This window comes from Rhizophagus irregularis, chromosome 31 (assembly GCF_026210795.1).
Source record: "Rhizophagus irregularis chromosome 31, complete sequence".
Lineage (NCBI taxonomy): Eukaryota > Fungi > Glomeromycota > Glomeromycetes > Glomerales > Glomeraceae > Rhizophagus > Rhizophagus irregularis.
In genome coordinates this window covers 2,365,238-2,382,895 of record NC_089459.1, presented here as the reverse complement: position 1 = coordinate 2,382,895, position 17,658 = coordinate 2,365,238, and the positions used below count along the sequence as shown (strand labels likewise).

At 24.7% G+C, this 17,658-nt stretch overlaps 6 protein-coding genes across 6 annotated transcripts; 3 read left to right on the top strand and 3 right to left on the bottom strand.

Moving 5' to 3' along the window:
- Window positions 1-471: 471 nt before the first annotated feature.
- OCT59_022644 (uncharacterized protein) lies at window positions 472-1,955 on the bottom strand. Its single transcript, XM_066144910.1, has 4 exons — window positions 1,813-1,955; window positions 1,543-1,742; window positions 722-1,462; window positions 472-647 (listed from the first exon to the last, which is right to left on the bottom strand). Exons 1-3 carry the CDS (start codon window positions 1,839-1,841, stop codon window positions 963-965), a joined length of 729 nt encoding a protein of 242 aa, XP_066006326.1. The 5' UTR covers window positions 1,842-1,955; the 3' UTR covers window positions 472-647; window positions 722-962.
- A 265-nt stretch (window positions 1,956-2,220) lies between these two features.
- Window positions 2,221-3,675, top strand: OCT59_022643 (uncharacterized protein; the record flags this gene model as incomplete). Its single annotated transcript, XM_066144909.1, has 3 exons — window positions 2,221-3,190; window positions 3,282-3,304; window positions 3,374-3,675. The coding sequence occupies exons 1-3, from the start codon at window positions 2,250-2,252 to the stop codon at window positions 3,673-3,675; spliced, it is 1,266 nt and encodes a 421-aa protein (XP_066006325.1). The 5' UTR covers window positions 2,221-2,249.
- Window positions 3,676-4,626: 951 nt separating this feature from the next.
- OCT59_022642 (uncharacterized protein) lies at window positions 4,627-5,406 on the top strand (the record flags this gene model as incomplete). The annotated part of the gene is made up of 1 exon (XM_025325151.1): window positions 4,627-5,406. The coding sequence occupies one exon, from the start codon at window positions 4,627-4,629 to the stop codon at window positions 5,404-5,406; it is 780 nt and encodes a 259-aa protein (XP_025182617.1).
- A 1,277-nt stretch (window positions 5,407-6,683) lies between these two features.
- Window positions 6,684-7,964, top strand: OCT59_022641 (uncharacterized protein). Its single transcript, XM_066144908.1, has 3 exons — window positions 6,684-6,737; window positions 6,846-6,872; window positions 6,959-7,964. The coding sequence occupies exon 3, from the start codon at window positions 6,982-6,984 to the stop codon at window positions 7,552-7,554; it is 573 nt and encodes a 190-aa protein (XP_066006324.1). The 5' UTR covers window positions 6,684-6,737; window positions 6,846-6,872; window positions 6,959-6,981; the 3' UTR covers window positions 7,555-7,964.
- Window positions 7,665-9,501, bottom strand: OCT59_022640 (uncharacterized protein). Its single transcript, XM_025315510.2, has 9 exons — window positions 9,304-9,501; window positions 9,132-9,207; window positions 9,006-9,060; window positions 8,827-8,928; window positions 8,629-8,758; window positions 8,520-8,548; window positions 8,295-8,447; window positions 8,009-8,191; window positions 7,665-7,923 (listed from the first exon to the last, which is right to left on the bottom strand). The coding sequence occupies exons 1-9, from the start codon at window positions 9,449-9,451 to the stop codon at window positions 7,903-7,905; spliced, it is 897 nt and encodes a 298-aa protein (XP_025182615.1). The 5' UTR covers window positions 9,452-9,501; the 3' UTR covers window positions 7,665-7,902.
- A 1,053-nt stretch (window positions 9,502-10,554) lies between these two features.
- Window positions 10,555-13,174, bottom strand: OCT59_022639 (uncharacterized protein; the record flags this gene model as incomplete). Its single annotated transcript, XM_025315509.2, has 3 exons — window positions 10,555-11,707; window positions 11,796-12,294; window positions 12,634-13,174. The coding sequence occupies 3 exons, from the start codon at window positions 13,172-13,174 to the stop codon at window positions 10,555-10,557; spliced, it is 2,193 nt and encodes a 730-aa protein (XP_025182614.2).
- Window positions 13,175-17,658: the final 4,484 nt, after the last annotated feature.

Genomic DNA, 17,658 nt, shown 5'->3' with positions numbered 1-17,658 from the left:
TCGGGATTTTGATTTTCGGGATTTTGGACGGTACCCAGGAATACTGCGGTGACCAATAGGAACTAATGCTGATTCATGTCCAATAATCGACAGAACAATTATTCATTTGTAAGTTGAATATTACATACATGAATAATATTACATACATGTATATTCTGAATAACTTGCCCCTGATTACCACAAACCAAATAATTTCTTCATTGGTCGAAATAAGAAGAATTTACTTTTTAAGCATATTTTACAAAAATCAATTATTTTCATTGGAAGTGCATTTATTTTTAAATTCTATAGTAGGGCAGTGACATTTATTACGTAATATTCATTCACTATAAGCTTATACCCACCCCCATGTAATATGAAAATCTTACGTTACACTTATATGTTATATAACCTTCAAATACCCTCCCACCCCCTAAAATATTACGTAATAAATGTCACTACCCTAATACCTGCACACCTCGAAATTAATTAAAAAATAAAAAAAAAGTTATAATTATATTTACAATAATTATTTTAAGAAAAGATAGGTAACATTAGTACTAATTATTTAAATATGACGGGATAAATTTTGATAAGAAATTTCTGTTTGCATCCACGTACTATGAACAGGTTCTTTCCTTCCTTCTAAATTTCTTGATTTAAATTCCCTATAAATAAATATATAAGTTACCGAAGATATAATACGCTTGCGAATAAATAAATATATAAAAATATGACTTACGAATAAATAATGAAGAATCCTATTATTCCAACCATTATTATGGAATATACATTACAAGTCAAGCAGTATAATAAATTTGTAATGAAAATTTCCATCAGAAATTTTTTATAAAAAATTGTTATGGGAATCAAACATAATACAAACAATAAACTTATTCCACCAAAAATATAATTAAACATTTTCATCTATAAAAAAATTAGTAATTGTTTAATAAATCTTTCTTTTTAAAATCCCAATTTGTTTACTTTACCTTGTGAATGTAAATATCGAATTTTTTCTTTTCAATATCTTTTCGTTCATCATTCATACCAGCTAAAGTTAAACTTTCCCTTGTAAGTTTAACTAAAATTCTACCATAATAGAGGAACAAAATCCAACAAATAAAATTAATAAATAAAAAAAAAAACATTTGTGCGGAAAATGCTATAATCATTTCTTTTACTTTTTGTTCTTTGAGAAAATAACCTGCCAAGACAGAACTTGATATTAATCCAATAGAAGTAATTGTTGATAATGTCCATAATACAGGGGTAATTTTTTTAGTATTTAGTATCCATAAAGTATTTTCTTTACATGTTAATCTATGTAAAATCAATCTTGGTATTGTACGAAACACTACAGCTAAATATAAATATATTACTGTTGCTCCAGGTATCCAAGATATTGCAAAAAATGATACTCTAAATATAATTGCTTCAGGAAATAAATTGTACACCACTATGAAATTATCAACACTTCTTACTAAAATTCGATCCGAAGAAATAATTGTTAAATTATAAAGTATGATTATAAAGTATGAAACATGAACAACATATACTTACATAAATTGAATATAAATGCGAAGGTTACCATATAATCTAATGGTGCACAACCTCTTTTTTCGACTTTCCTTAAATATACTCTCCATATAATAAAAAAAACATTTTTTAATGCTAATATACCATAACATATAGCAGATATATTCAATATCTTAATTAACAAATTTTTTTCTTTACAATTTCCTTCTAATGTGTACATCCATCTATATAATATTTAAAGAACGAATTTGATTATTATTAAAAATAATTATAAAAGTATGCGGTCAAACTTACTGGCATGGAATATTATTATCTACATTCATTTTGTACAAAAAAAAAATAAAAAATCATGTATCATATAATGTTTGTTTTATTTATCAAGAGTATTTATAATGAATTATAATGAATTCAATATTTATTGAATAAACAAATCAACTGTACATTTTCCCATTTTTCCGATTCCTTTTAAATTAATCATGAATGAAAAAAATAGGGGGTATGAAAAAGATCCAATTCGGACTTTCGGCGGAACAAAATTTCCAAAAATTGACACGTACAACAATAATAAAAAGGTCCATTCATTCATAAAGGGATAATAAATGAATTACCTAAATTAGAATGAACATTATGTCCCTCAAATTGAATAATAAATAGTCGAGCCATTTTTTAAAACTTGCAAGAAGATTTTTTCTTTTTTTTTTTAATGCTTTTTTGTAATACATATTTATAAGATGAAATGTAATAAAAATTTCGTAGTAGAAAAAGAATATTGTGTTTGGACATATGCTTTATGCGATTGTGGAGAACAAGAGAATATTTTTAGAAATATTATAATGGGTGGTGCATTACTTAACGGATTATGTGTTGTATTAAGTGTATTAAGTTTGATGTTATTAAAAAGGAAAATAAATTATATTAGAGTTTGGTCATTAATTTTTTGTACAACGAGATTAATTTGCTGTTCTGTCATATTATTTGATTTATTTAATGATGAAACATTACTTCGAGAATTAATATTTATTATTTCTTGGTGGCCTGGCATTGTAGCAATATTTGTTTATCTGTCAATCGTGATTCGAGTTATACCAAGATTAAATCTTAATCAAAATACAAATAATAAGTATAAAACTATTTTAATACCAGCAGGAGGTAAAAAACGAATTATTACATTATTATGGCCACTACTTTTATTTACATTATTTAGTATGACAACAATTTCCTCTATTTTATCCCATTATTTTAATGATCAACTTAATGAGAGAAATATTAATCGAGAGAAATTATTAAATAATTTAATAATTATGAAAAAATGTGTTTTAATATCAGTTTTAATTCCATGTAGTATTAGTTTATTATTAATTATTTATTATGGTAGATTATTAGTAACTCTTGCAAAATCAAGTTTAAGATTAGTTGGAATAAATGATGCAAATATCAATTTTAAAAATGATCATTTATTACATAAAAAAACATTCAAGATTGATTTATTTAGAATGCAATTATATAATTGGATATTTGGTTTGACATATTTTTGTTCATCAATTGCTTTACTTTTAATCATAATTTCCAATAATGTTTTATCAAATATGACATTAAATATTATTTATTGCATTGCCTTAAATATTATTATACCGATTTCCATCATTATAATATTATCTGTTACAATTAATGTGTAAGTAATCACATACATATTATTTACAGTATGTATATAATAAAATTTGTATACTTAATAATAATTTTTCTTTTTTTTTTTTTTTTCTTAGTGACATATTAAAATCTAAATCAGGTAATTTTAAATATAAAGTATTTAATTAAAATGAATTTCCTTTTTTTAAAATAAAATTTCTTTTTATAGGTTGGGACGAACAACAAATTAATACTACTTACATATATAGTAGTGAATATGGATCTAGTCAAAGATATCATAATAATAATAATAGTCAACAAACTTTAAGTTCATTTCAATCTATAACACGTGCGAGTAGTCAATTGGAACCTAATTGGACAAATAATAATCAAGAAATTCAATCAAACCGACAAAGTATTCAAAATTCACATCCTTCCCCGTCTCTTCCGCTACAGAATGAAGATTCAATACAAATTTCTATTTTACAATATAACATTGAATCTAATTTTGGACTTTTAAATGAATTGTAAATAAAATAAATACTTTTGTTGTAAACAATAATGTATTGTAAATTTTTGAAATGTAACCAATTATATAATACTTCATGATTAGATGTAACAGGGGATGAAAAATATATTAAAATTAATATTAAAGGGTTCGTATTAGGTTTAGGTAACAAAATAAATTTTTAATATAATTTAAAACTGTTACTTCTAAACAATATTTTGAGTCTAGATAATGGAAAAACTCGAATTTTAATTAAATAATAGAAAATTAATCTACATTAGACTTACTTTTTTTGATTGTATTATTGAAAAATATAATAAATAAAATAGATATTTAATTCGGCGAATTTTCCAAATTATAACGAACCCGATTAACTAACTGAATAATTAAATATAATTTTTGCAATTTTTTAATTATTATGTATTACTAAATTTGGCTAATTCGTTTATCAAATATATTCAATAATATTAATACAAATTTTGGTTAGTTTGTAAATCAGTAGATAGATGTTCCGGTCTCTCATCTTAAATTGTAACTTAAAACTTAAACATCGGGAATAATATATCTTTATATAGAATTAAATACAATATCATTGAAAAAAAAAATATGAATTAATGAATTTGATCCTCGTTTCGAATACTTATACTAATGTAACACCTTTTCTTTTTGATACAGTTGTATTTTATGTCGTCATCTCACCTAATATGAAATCAAGGAGTAGTCTGGACAGTTATATATTTATATATTTATTAATTATTTTTTATTCTATATTTGGTGCATTTAAAATCTTGTTCATTTTAAAATTTTTTTATAGTTTTTATAAATATCGTTGAATTCCCTCTTAAAAAAAGTTAGAAAAAAAATAATTTTTTTTTTAAAAATAAATAAAAAAAAATTTTTAATTTTTTCTAAAAAAAAAAAACTTTGATTAAAAAACAAAAAAAAAAACAAAAAAAAAAAGAAAGAAAGAAATCATGGAAAATAAAAATAATAATAATAAAACAATTGATACGATCGATAAAAATGAAAATTTAAAAATCTTGGATGACGATAATAACAATACTAATCTTGATGATATTGAAAAATTTATGAATGAAATTCGACCATTATATCCTCCTCTTATAACTCCTGAATTATTAATGCCAAAACCTTCTTCTTCCAATTCTTCGAGAAAACTTTCGAGTGGAATAAATTATAAAAGAAAAAAAGAATCAAATGTAAAATTTCCTAACGCATTTATCGCTTATCGTATGGAATTTTGTAGACAATTAAAAAATAAAAGAATGTGTTTAACAATGCAAGATGTTTCTTATTTTGCTAGTAGATTATGGAAAAAAGAACCTTGTGATGTTAAAAAAACTTATACTCAATTAGCTAATGATGCTAAATTACTTTATGAAAAACGTAAAAAAGAACTTTTATTGATCAAAGAAAAACAGCAACAAATAGAAAATGAAAATATAATGCAACAACAATTGCAACAACAATCCAATTCGATTAATATTTCTTCTTCTTCAAATTCTTTGGATTCTTCCCTCTTTCAGGAAAATACAAATTTAATGGATATGGGTCAAATACCTCAAATTTTTTCATCATCATTAGAAATGAATTCAACATATAATATCCCCGCAACAGATCCATGTAATTTAGTTTTATTTAATAATTTTCTTCCTCCTTTTGAAGATTTTAATATTCAACCTTCAATTGTTCCACAAAATTATTTTTCCCCAGGTTTTTTTCATTATATGATTTAAATCATTATATGAAACTACTGTCTTAGATTATGAAAAAAAAATACCTAATATAGAAACTTATTTAAAATATGAAACCTAATATGTTACAAAAAAAAAATACTAAGTCAATATTAATATTCTTTTTTATTATTATATTGTTATTTTAATTAATTTATTTATTTTTTTCAATTTATTTGATAAATTTAGTTTAATAAAAAAAAAAAATAATAATAATAAATAATTTGTTTATTAAACGAAAAATATTTTGTTTCACATGCCGTTTGAACATCGGTTTGGGATCTGAGTCAGCTGATATATGAAACTAACCATGTTTCTGATTATTTAAAGATTTTCATCGAAAAAAAGATTTTTGAGGTCAAATTTTTTATCTGATTTTTTAATTCTTCTTGGAACAATTTTTTTTATTAAACGTAAATTTTTAAAAGAAAATCCCATAAATTTCATATGTTCATAATAATTGATCATACAAGGGATGAAAATAAATTTTTGGGACTTTTTTTGTGGGGACAGTTTTAATTTTTAGAATCGTTCAAACTTGGGTTTGTACGGTATGTTTTTTTCAAATTTTTGGGCTAACTAACCTTTAAAAATCTCTTTTTACTTAGTAATATTGATTAGGAAAGAAAAAAATACATTTAAATATTTTAAATATAGTTAGTATATTGGTAAAGTTCATCACTGTAAATTAAAGATTTTCAATCTAGGCATGACACATTATACCCCTGTTTATAATACCATGGGTACACATAATACCCCTGTGTACAACGACCCCGCACCGCATCAACAGTGAATATTTGTAAGTGCACTATTAAAGTGTACTTTAATTTTTCAATTTATATGATAAAATCATTCCATAAAATCATCTATAATAATAATTACAAATGGTTTGAACTCCTGATTCAACGAATTTTAATAAATTGAATCAACTATAATCATCAAAAATCCACGAATAATAATAATTAAAAAATTATACTGAGAAAATATAGTATTTTTATTATTATTTATGCTTGGATATAAAGCGATTTTTTTAAATCCGGTCGATTAATTAATAATAGGGTTTTTTTACTTGTTACAAAAACACCATTTGGGGCTAATTCATTGTAAGTTTTTTCAACAAAGAACTTTCTCATAAAGAAGTTATGTGATGATCTAAATATCATCATGTGATGATATCATGCTGATTGATTTTAACAATATAGGTATTAGACAATGCACAAACATAAGTGCGTCATGTTGACATTCATTATAAAATGCGTGTTCTTTTCTTTTTTTTTTACGAGTTACGAGTTAACCTCTTTAATTATTTGCTAATATAACGGTTAATTTTAAAAGTAAGAGGTTTTATTTTTTGTTGTTAAACTCGTAACGCTTTAACGCTTTTTTTTTCCTAAACTTAACATTTTGTTTTTTTCTAATTCATTTGCGTTTTCACGTAAAAGAAGGAGTTTTTATATATTTTAAAGTCGGTAAATAAAATTTTTCAATTTTTATAATTTATATATTTGTAACGCATCATTTATCGATTTTGTTATCTTTTATCTCTTTTTTTAAGGGTTGATTATTTTTTTTTTCAAAATGAGTGAAAACGCTTCCCCTCTTCTTGCCGCGACTACACAAGCAGATGATATGATTCCGCACGTACTTTTAAATACTTCAATTGGTAGTCCATCTCATACGGGAGATTCTCCAACAACCCCTCGTCATGATCGTCATATATTATTTAGTTCTAGAGTAAGAGATTCAACTAGAAGAGATTCACAAACTGGTGATGATCCTTATCAGCATAATAATAATAATAATCAAAGAGATTCACAAGACGTAGTACCATTTTATCGACATCCAAAATTTATTTCATTTTTACAAATTTTTACTATGAATTTTGTATTTCCTTTTATAAATGGAGTTATGTTAGGATTTGGCGAAATTTGTGCAAATGAACTTGCATTTAGAATGGGATGGTTTGGTATTAGAAATTTACCTTTAGTAAGTGGAAGAAATGTTATACCACTTGGACCTAGAAGAAAATATGGTACTGGAATTGGTGAAATCAAAACAAAAAGGACAAAAATTGTTGATGGTAAAGAAGTTACTGAAGAGGAAACTGAAATGGTTTATGCTCAAATGGCACCTGCTGGTCCTATTGTATAATTTAATTAATTAATTAATTAATTATGCAACGAAATGGTAAGAAATTAGAATTGATGTAGGTATTAAAAAGGCAATGTAGCAATGTAGTTTATAATATCAGCGATAATTATAATAATAACCATTGACTAAAGATTATATATAATATTTTTCTTTTTTATCATGTTGGATTAAGTTAGTTATTTTTTCACAAAGTATAAATGTGAAAAATTCATCAAAAAGTTTATATATTTATTCTCATTATATTATAGAAAATTCTTTATACTAATTAACAAGAATCTTTAAATAATTAATTTAGATTATCGTTCGGTTAAAATTTCACTCATAAAAAAGAATCATTTTTTTTTTTCCTTAGAATTTAAAGATCTGATCCTAAAATAAATAAAGAAAATTAAATATCAATATACATTATCAATAATCAAATCAAAAATCAAAAATAAAAACTTTTAATATTTACCTCTAATTTAGAAATAGCTCTGGGTTTTTTATAACCTAAAGCTTCACAATGTTTTGCCATTACAGAAACCATGGGAATTGGACCACAAAGTAAAATTTTTATATCATCAGCTGGAGGTGGACAATATTCCTTTATAACTTCAGGAGTAACAAAACCAGATCCTCCAGTCCAACCTACTGGTGGCTAGAAAAAATATATATATATTTATTTAATATTTTGAAAGGTGACGCGAAATGGGACGCGTTACATGTCTTAAAACAACATAAAATATAATAATAGTAAATACCCTGTCCAAGGAATAATAAACATTAAAATTTTTGTGATTAGCACTAAGTTCATCCAATTCTTTTTTTAATAAGATATCATCTTCTGTTTGATTTGCAAAAATCAAATTGATAGTTGTTTTATCATTAGGATTTTTTGTTATTGCTCGAATGATCTATAAAATAATTATTCATTATTAATACATGCATATATATATATGTATATATTCATTTATTTGTAAACTTACTTGTAACATTGGTGTTATACCAGTACCACCTGTATATGAAAAAATTGATATAAAAATCTAGATAACCAAATTTAATTAATTTAATATAATAAATTACAAACATATTTACCAGCTATCATTCCAAAAGCTCTAACTAGACCAGGTCTATATTTAAATTGACCTTTTGGTCCTTTTACAGAAATTTCTTGTCCTACTACAAGTTCTCCGATAAATTTAGATATAGATCCATTAGGATAAGTCTAAAAATAGGATAACAATATAAATAAAAAAGATGATAAAAAAAAAAAATTTTCTTTAAATTAATTACCTTTACGACTAAATCGAAATGTCCTAAATCATCATCAGAACTAGTTGGAGTATAACTTCTTATGATATTTTTACCTTTAATTTCAGCTTGAACTGAAATATGCTATACAAAATTCGGAAATTAACTTTAAATTCGTCGTAATTTTACCGTAATTTTAAAAAGTCAATTAGTTAATTCACCTGCCCGATAGGAAGTCCAAGAACATCATCAGGATTAGGAAGTCTAAATCGATATCTAAAAAGAGATTCAAAAAGATTAGATTAATAAATGTTGATAATAATTTAATTTATTATAAAATTACTCACATTGCGACATTATGACTGACTTTAGTTTTTTCTACAAGGGTGAAATTTTGCCATTTTTCGGGGTTAAGAACCGTTTCTTTCAGAATAAAAAATAAACAATATATACATAAGAATATTTAGATATAAAAAAGATATTTTATGATAAAAATTAAAATGACAAAAAAAAAAATACTTTTTTTATTTTTATCGAGATAAAGATGCTTGAACCAAGAACCACCCACGACAGCTACAATTATAGGAAAAAAGTCGGGTAAAAAATAATAAAAACCACCAAGAATGATGACAGAAACTGCAACAGTTATAGTAGTTATAGTGGACATTATTAATTAAATTAATTAATTATAAATTATTAAATTTTTTTTTTCTTTTTGAAAAAAAAAAGGAAAAAGGAAAGCAAAAATAGTTAAAAAAAAAAGATTTTTATATATTTTATATATGCATCTTTTTTGAATCAATTTTTTTTTTGTGGATTTTTGTGGATCAAGGAATATATTTGACATATGATTATACTTTTTTCGTACTGATTTTCAAATATAAAAGGAAATTCTTTTTATTATGAGCAACTCTTAAAAAAAAAAAGATCGTATGAGGTATGACACGAACATTTATTAAAATCCATTATTAAGTCTCGTTTCGTTTAGATCATTTAGATCATTTTATTTTTTTTTAATAATTAAAGTACCGGTTCTGTTTACTTCGTATTATTACATATTGGGAATAAATAATTTATTTCGTGTTTCATTTTTAATTAAAATTTTATTTTCATTATTTTAATGGGTTTTTTTTTCGAATTAGTCAAAGGATATATGTTTTTGGCTTTTTTTGAATTAAATGCAAAATAAAATAAAAAAAGAAAAAATAAAAAAAAATAAATAGAAATAGAAAAAAACTATACAAAAAAGGAAATCGAATTTGAAAAAAAATATTAAAAAATTTTTTTAAAAAAAAGTATATATATGAAAAAAATTTACAATTGAAAAAAGAAAGAGAAGAAAGAAAGGAGAGAGAATTATGGTTTGTATATCCAAAAAAGAATGCTTTTGATAAGTTTATGAAGAGATGCCAGCTCTCCCTTCTTTCGATATTTTTTTTTCCCTTCCTTTTTTCCGTCTATGTAGATGTTACTTTTGTATATATAATAAAAAAAAAAAAGAATTTTCTCAATAAGAAAAAAAAAATAAAAAAAATGAAAATGAAAAATAAAAAAAATAAAAATAAAAAAAAAACAAAAATAAAATATCTACGAATAAATAATAATAAAATAATAATATATAAAGTTGCGGTTAAGGTTTAATGTTTCCCAAAATTAAAAGAAATCATCCATCAAAAGATGATTTCTAAATAAAATAAATTAATTTAAATAAAACACCCAATTCCGCAACACTCTATCAAATTAAGTAAAATTAACTAATTCTTTCTATACTTATTTGTTTTTCTCATTTCCATTACTACTGCTTCCATTAATATCATTATTTACTATTGAAAGATTATTTCTGAATAGATTTCCTGACGCGGTTGGGGATGTTGGTGATGATGATAATCTATTCATGGTTTCGATATTCGGTCTATTCCATATATTATTTGCATGATATGCACTCATTCTAGATCTTGTGGAGAATGATGATGTACTTGCTGGTCTCCATATTCCTTTCTCATCATTAAAAGGTTTCCCTATTTTTAACAATGACGGAAAAGGTTCGATTTCATCATCTTCAAATTCTCGCATATCTTCATATGTTGTATTCGTTGTACGTGTTTCTTGACTATTATAGCTTGTTGATGATGATGATACTATCGGTGATGAAGGTCTTCGTAATGGGGATGTAAATCTACGTGGTGAATTATACCGATCTGATATTCTCATGCTATTTGGTCGTGAGGTTGAAATTGGTGATGTTGGAGCCGATGCTGATTGACGTGGTATAATTGAATTATTTCGTATTAGTGGTGATTGTGGTGATTGTGGTGATGACGGTGATGACGATCGTTTAATTGATGATGTTGATGAAACTGTTTCATTATCTTTGTTATTATCATTATAATCTCTTAAAGGGCTAGAAAGTGGGGGAGTTCTTCTTGGTGCGGGTGAAAGTCCTCCCAATATTGGAACAGCTGATTTATTTGATAAACTTGATATAACATTATTTTGTTGTGGTAAAGGTTCTGAAGAATCTATCGCTGTAATCGCTGTAATCGCTGTAGCGGTAGTTGATGAATAAGTTGATGATGAGGACATTGATAAATTATTTCTATTTGGTTTTTGATTAAATAATGATGAATTTTCATCTTTAACAGACGATACTGTATTTTCATTTGATACTTTCTTTACTTTTTCTGCTTCTATTAAACTTTCTCTTGAAGCTGCAATAATTGACCACCTTTTCTTAGTTTTTGAAGTTATACTATTTTTACTTGATACTGTAGATGGAAGTTCCTCTTGCATTTCATTTGGTAAATTCGTATTTCCTTCTGTTATAAATGTTCTTATAGAAATAGATACACTATCTCTAGGTTCCTTTTCTGAATTTGATCCTACATTTCTTACTATATTAACATGAATTGAATCATTATTTCGCCTAAAAATCAAAAAAAAAATTTATATATGTATTAGCCAAAAAAAAATCAATAAAAATAACATAAAAAGAAAATTTTATTTTTATTTACCCTGTAATGAAATCATAGACTGGTGAAAAACAACTAAATTTCCACCAAACATATGCTTCCTTATATTGCTTAATTGATGAACCATTAGTTGCAAATATGAAAAATATTATTGTTAATGTTGTCATACCAATTCCAACTGATAGATAATTACAGAATGTTATTTCATTCAAATCAATTGGTTTATTCCAATACTTAAAATATTTTACCAGAGAATATATACTATATGGAATACCTAATAATGTATATAAAATACAATATAATGCCATTCGTGTTATGGCTTCATTGGGTATCTTGTTAGAACTTTGAGATGTTGATGGTAAATCAGATGGTAAACTTTCCGTTACTGGTGATGTTGGTGATGTTGGACGAACTATAGCATCACTTGAAACCTCTCTGGAGCGGGATGTCATCGTTGGATTCGTTTCTGTTTGACTGAAAGATTCTCGATGTTTACGTTGAGCTTTAATTGCCATTATCACAGATGGGATTATTGCAGCACCTGATTATCATAAAAACGCGTTAAAGCATTAAATACTACGTTAATATAATTAATATTTGATCGAGCCTTTCAGATAAATACATTAGACAATTTCTCGATCACTTGTAAATTAAAAAAAAAAAATCTCAGTACAATTGAAAAACAACCCTTTTTTTTTTAAAAAAAAAAGGAAAGAAAAAGACAAAAAAACCAGTCGTGCAGAATCAGAAAATAAAGGAAATTAAACAAAATAGTTATATAATGTCGCATGATCCAATTTTTTTTTTAATTTTTTTAAACTTTTGTTCCAAATTTCTATCATATTCATCTTTTTTTGTATTAATTTCGATCGATACCTACATGCTATCAAAGATCCAGGAATTGAAATAAACAAAAAAGGGAGAACTCTTACAAAAACTACTCCCCAAATGTTCCCTGCCCATTGAACATTACACCATCCACCATCTATTATATCTACAATTGGAATTTTATCAATTAACATTAGGATTATATTTAATAAGATACAAAGGGTAGGTTGAAAACAACAGAAAAAAAGAATGATAAATTTCAATATCCAACTATCTCTAATGGCTCTACTCTTAATCCTAAACATTACATAAAGCTCAATCGATAAGGCGAATACTATGGAAAAAAGTGCCATTGATTGTATTGCAAGCAATATTCCTGTGATATGGCACATAATTAATTCTTTTTTATTTAAATCATCAATTTTTTTATTTCCAGGAAGTGAGATGGCAGCAATTAAAAAAGAAAGACAAAACAATATTCCCGTGAAACCAAGACAAGTAAGAATGAAGGCACGCCTCTTAGCTTGTATATACGTATTAGCACATGAAAATAAGAAGACTATACTACACAAAGCTATGAACCACTGTTGCATAATGCAGAAATTCAAGCTGAACAATTTATTTCTTAATGTTTTTTTTTTTACAACGAGTGAAAAAAGGATTTTTTTTTCTTATAAAATTTTCAAAGTTTTCTTCTTTCACCTCGTCTCCTTATTGTCTGCAAGAGTAACATGAAGAAAAAAAAATTAAAAGAAAGAAATAGTAAATAATAAAAGTACTAATATTAAAAATAAATAAAAAAAAGGAAGAGGTGGAAAGTTTTTGGAGAATTCAATTGATATATATTTTAACTGTAAATGATCACAGGATCCATAAAGGTGGTAAACCAAACACAAATTATTTCTTGAGACTTTTTCATTGTGAAAGATTTACTATGCAAAAGCATGGATTGGTGCGTGAGTTTGAAAATGTGTGACCTCCGTGACTCCTCCTTGCATTTCAACTATTAATAAACTGAATTAAGAAATCGACTTACTGGTTGTGAATCAAGACAACTGACAAATTAAATTTAACGGTTATAAAAAAAAATACAAGAATTTACGTTTACTTACGGGGCGAACCTTAATTCTCCAAGAAAGATTTTGGTGCAACGATTCATAACTGATCCATTCCATTCTTTGAATTGTACGACTTGAATTTTTTTACCTTTCCTATAAATTATCAAAACACTCCCCCGAACACAACGCGAACCGCCGTTATTTATCCTAAAAGGATATTTTTTTAATTTTTTAAGAAAACAAAGAAAAGGAATTCCGTCGCGGATGGTATACTTTGAATCTTCCGATTAAAATTTGATAATTCTCTTGTCTATCCTCTTGTTTTTTTTTTCTTTTGCGACAATGAAAACAAAATTTGAATATTTAACGCATTTTAGCAAACAAACAAACAAATAAATAATCGTTCCGGGATCCCTTCACCTGATAGTTGATATTTCGAAGATATGATAAACAAAATATTGGAAATTAAAGAGGATAAAAGCACGTGCTTTAGAACTTTATTCGGCATCTTAGAATAATATAATACCTGGGATTAAAGAAATGGCTAATTTTTTTTGTTCTTATGATTCGTCGGAAATCCCGTTTATTCCAAAAATTTTCTTTGTTACGTCACGTACATTTAAGAAAAACAAACATATTTACTTTTTTTCAAGTGATATTACGTTAGGAGTTTAGGTTTAAATTTAGATAACAACGAATTCCCTTACTTAGGTACATGCATGTACTTTGAATAGTTTTACTTAATAATAGTAAATGTTTCGGAGACAATGAAACGAAAATATCTTTTTACAATATATTTATAACTCACAGAAAAGTTTGATTAAAATATTTTGGTAAAAAAAAAAAATTCCAATCTTCCGAATTTTCTAAAAAAAAAAATCATTAAAATTACCCAAATTGTCCTTTAATTCCGTAAACATATTGTTCTACATTCCGTCCATCAGTTCATAGTTAAACAATTAAATCGAAATTTGAAACACAAAAACAAAAAAAAAAATCATTCCCTTTTAAGGTCTTATTTAAATCTCCAAATTATACTAATCGTCTTGAATGTGTGAAATTAAATCCCAGCAAGATCGCTAAGGGTAAATGAACATCAAAATTAATAATTGTTAAGCATTTTTGAGAACGCAAAATTTTTGAGAATTTAATGTGATACAAGCTAATCTTGCCAAGAGAAAGAGTAAGAATATGAATCAGGAAGTTTCGTATTTTTTTCGAAGGAACGAATCTTGAATCTAGACATGAGGAAAATCAAAAAATCTAAATGCTGAGTATTTTTTGTAATACACTGAATACAGTAGTACCGGGCATCAGTATTACAGTATTAACCTTTTTAATTATACATTAATGACCAACCAGTTATCGATAGTGTACACTTTATCTGTTACTAACAATTATATCTTTTAATTATTCGCGTTTATCTTATTATTGGATATATGCATATTTCGTATTTCGCTTCCTTGAATTAATTAAATTTTAAAACGTTGTGTATATTAATTTTTAATGTTATATGAATAAGAAGCTAATTTATCCGATGCAAGTTGGGTACTAAATTTCTCTTTTTCAGTAATAATTCTAGTATTATCCATGTCTGTTGATGAATTCATAATATGATGGTCTCACGGATAATCCTGATACAGATTTACCTAATACAAGGAGCGTGGTATTAATTTATTAATTTTAATTTTGCCATTTTAAGGATGGCCATGTCGTTGTGAGTAAGGGAGTTGTTATTTGCTGAGTCATTATCGCGTATTATTACGAAATCTCTACCATGCATATTGCATAATCCGCAAGTATTCGAATAATAATGTAGGACCACTTCCAAATTTTTGTTGATCATTAAAAGTTGCAAAATTCTTGTTTGCAATCGTATATATATATATATCATATCCACTAACTTTTTCCATCTCTGAATCATAATTAATATGTTCAAATATGTTCCATTATAGGAAATTTCAGCACTGATTTTTATTCTCCTAAACAATATTACTTAGCTTTTTTTTCTTCACATAAATGTAGCGCTTAGTAAATTTCAATTATATTTGCTTGTTGTACCTATTTTTATTTGTAGTGGTTTTTATTATATTAATTAAATTTAATATATATAATATATATTTTATTTTTTATCTTTAAAATATTTTTTATTTTTTATTAATATTAGAAATTTAATTATTTTCAAGAGTAAATTTTTTCATTACTATAGTAATACATTACCTCTAGTCAAAATTGTATATTGTCAACAAAAATTAATACATATAATCATTTAAAGAGAGATGTAAAAATTAAATTCCCAGAATACATATAAAAAATTAAAAAGAAAGAAATGTAATATGAGTAATAAAAGTGTAGTGATAATATTACATGTGTAATATACTGTATTTAGTTTATGATTTAATTATATAATATTAAAGCCATTGTTTTTTTAACATCCAGATTTTCTGAAAAGTTTGAAAGAGAAAGGGATCTTTATTAAATAAACTAAATAAAATAAACATAATAAAACTTTGGAAATTTTAGAAAATTCAGAAAATTTAATGAAGGCATTTAAATATATATTATTATATATTTATTAAAATTTTAGATTTTTAAAAAAATAAAAGAAAATATATTAAACAAACAATCTCTTAAATTATAAAGGCTGTTATTTAAAAAAATTGGAAAATATGATTTTATAAATAAAGTACAATTTTTATTTTTTTAATTAAATTTTTAAAATTTTAATGTAATTGGTATTTACTTAAATTTGTATTATTTAAACTGAATTTTTTAAAAAAAATTTATAATGTTTTCTAGTCAAAATTATAATTTTTAGCTAGAATTAAATGATACTACTACTGGTGATTTTTAGTAATACTCTTTATATTTTATTATTAGTTTTATAAAAATTTTATTTATATTCTAAACTCTTCATAACTCATTAAGTAAAGTTATAAAATAGGCAAAAATATACATAGTAATTAAATTTTTAAGGCTTTATAATATGTATATAAGAATTGCAATATGAATATTAAAATTTTAATAGAGTCACATGATAATAAATTTACTATATAAAAATTACCAAAAATGAAAGGTATGCATATATGCAAATGTACACAAATTTTATTTCCTTTTATTAAAATATTTTGTTTTATTTTATATTTGAAAATTAATGTAAATTATTTGAAAATCTATTAGTATAGTATATTAGTAAAGTTAATTTAATTGTCTAATAAAAAAAAAACTTTAAAACAATATATATAGTAATCAGTACTTGAATTTTATAAAGTAGTAACTATCTTTTTTTTTTTTTAATGATTTATATATGCTTTATTGATATGTAGTTTATATACCATACAAACAAATTATCATAAGCTATATCCATCCAGAAGGATGCAATCATTAAAATAATATAAAGTAACTATCAGAATTCTTTTAATTTTATTATTAATAGTAATTTTAAAATATAATTAATTAAACTTTTTTTACTTATATAACTGATATCATTATTTAAATATTTTCTTTATCCAAAAAAAAATAAAATTAATTAACTAATAAATAGATATTAAAATTAATATATACTTTAGTAAGGGTTTTGCTTTTAATCACACCTATGTTATGTCATACCTCTATAATATGTTATATATAAAAGTCAAAAATAACACTCTAATAAATCCTTTTTGATATATTACAGTCTGGGATATTTCCAAAATTGGATTGTGTAATGGATCACGTTCTGGAATGATTCTAGAATGATCGGCAATTACGCTTTTAACATTTTAATTGGTTAATCCTGTCGTATTAACGTGATTTGGTGAAAGAATTTACTCACGATATATTACAATTCGTATATTTCCAAAATTGATTTCGTAACGATCACGTTCTTAACGATTCTAACGATCGGCAATTACACCAACATTTTAATTGTGTAATCCCCGTCATATTAACGATTTAGTTGAAATCTTTCACGATATAATTTTTGAAACTGCAAAACGTAATTATAAAAATACGTCATAAAAAGGTAGTATTTTCATAAT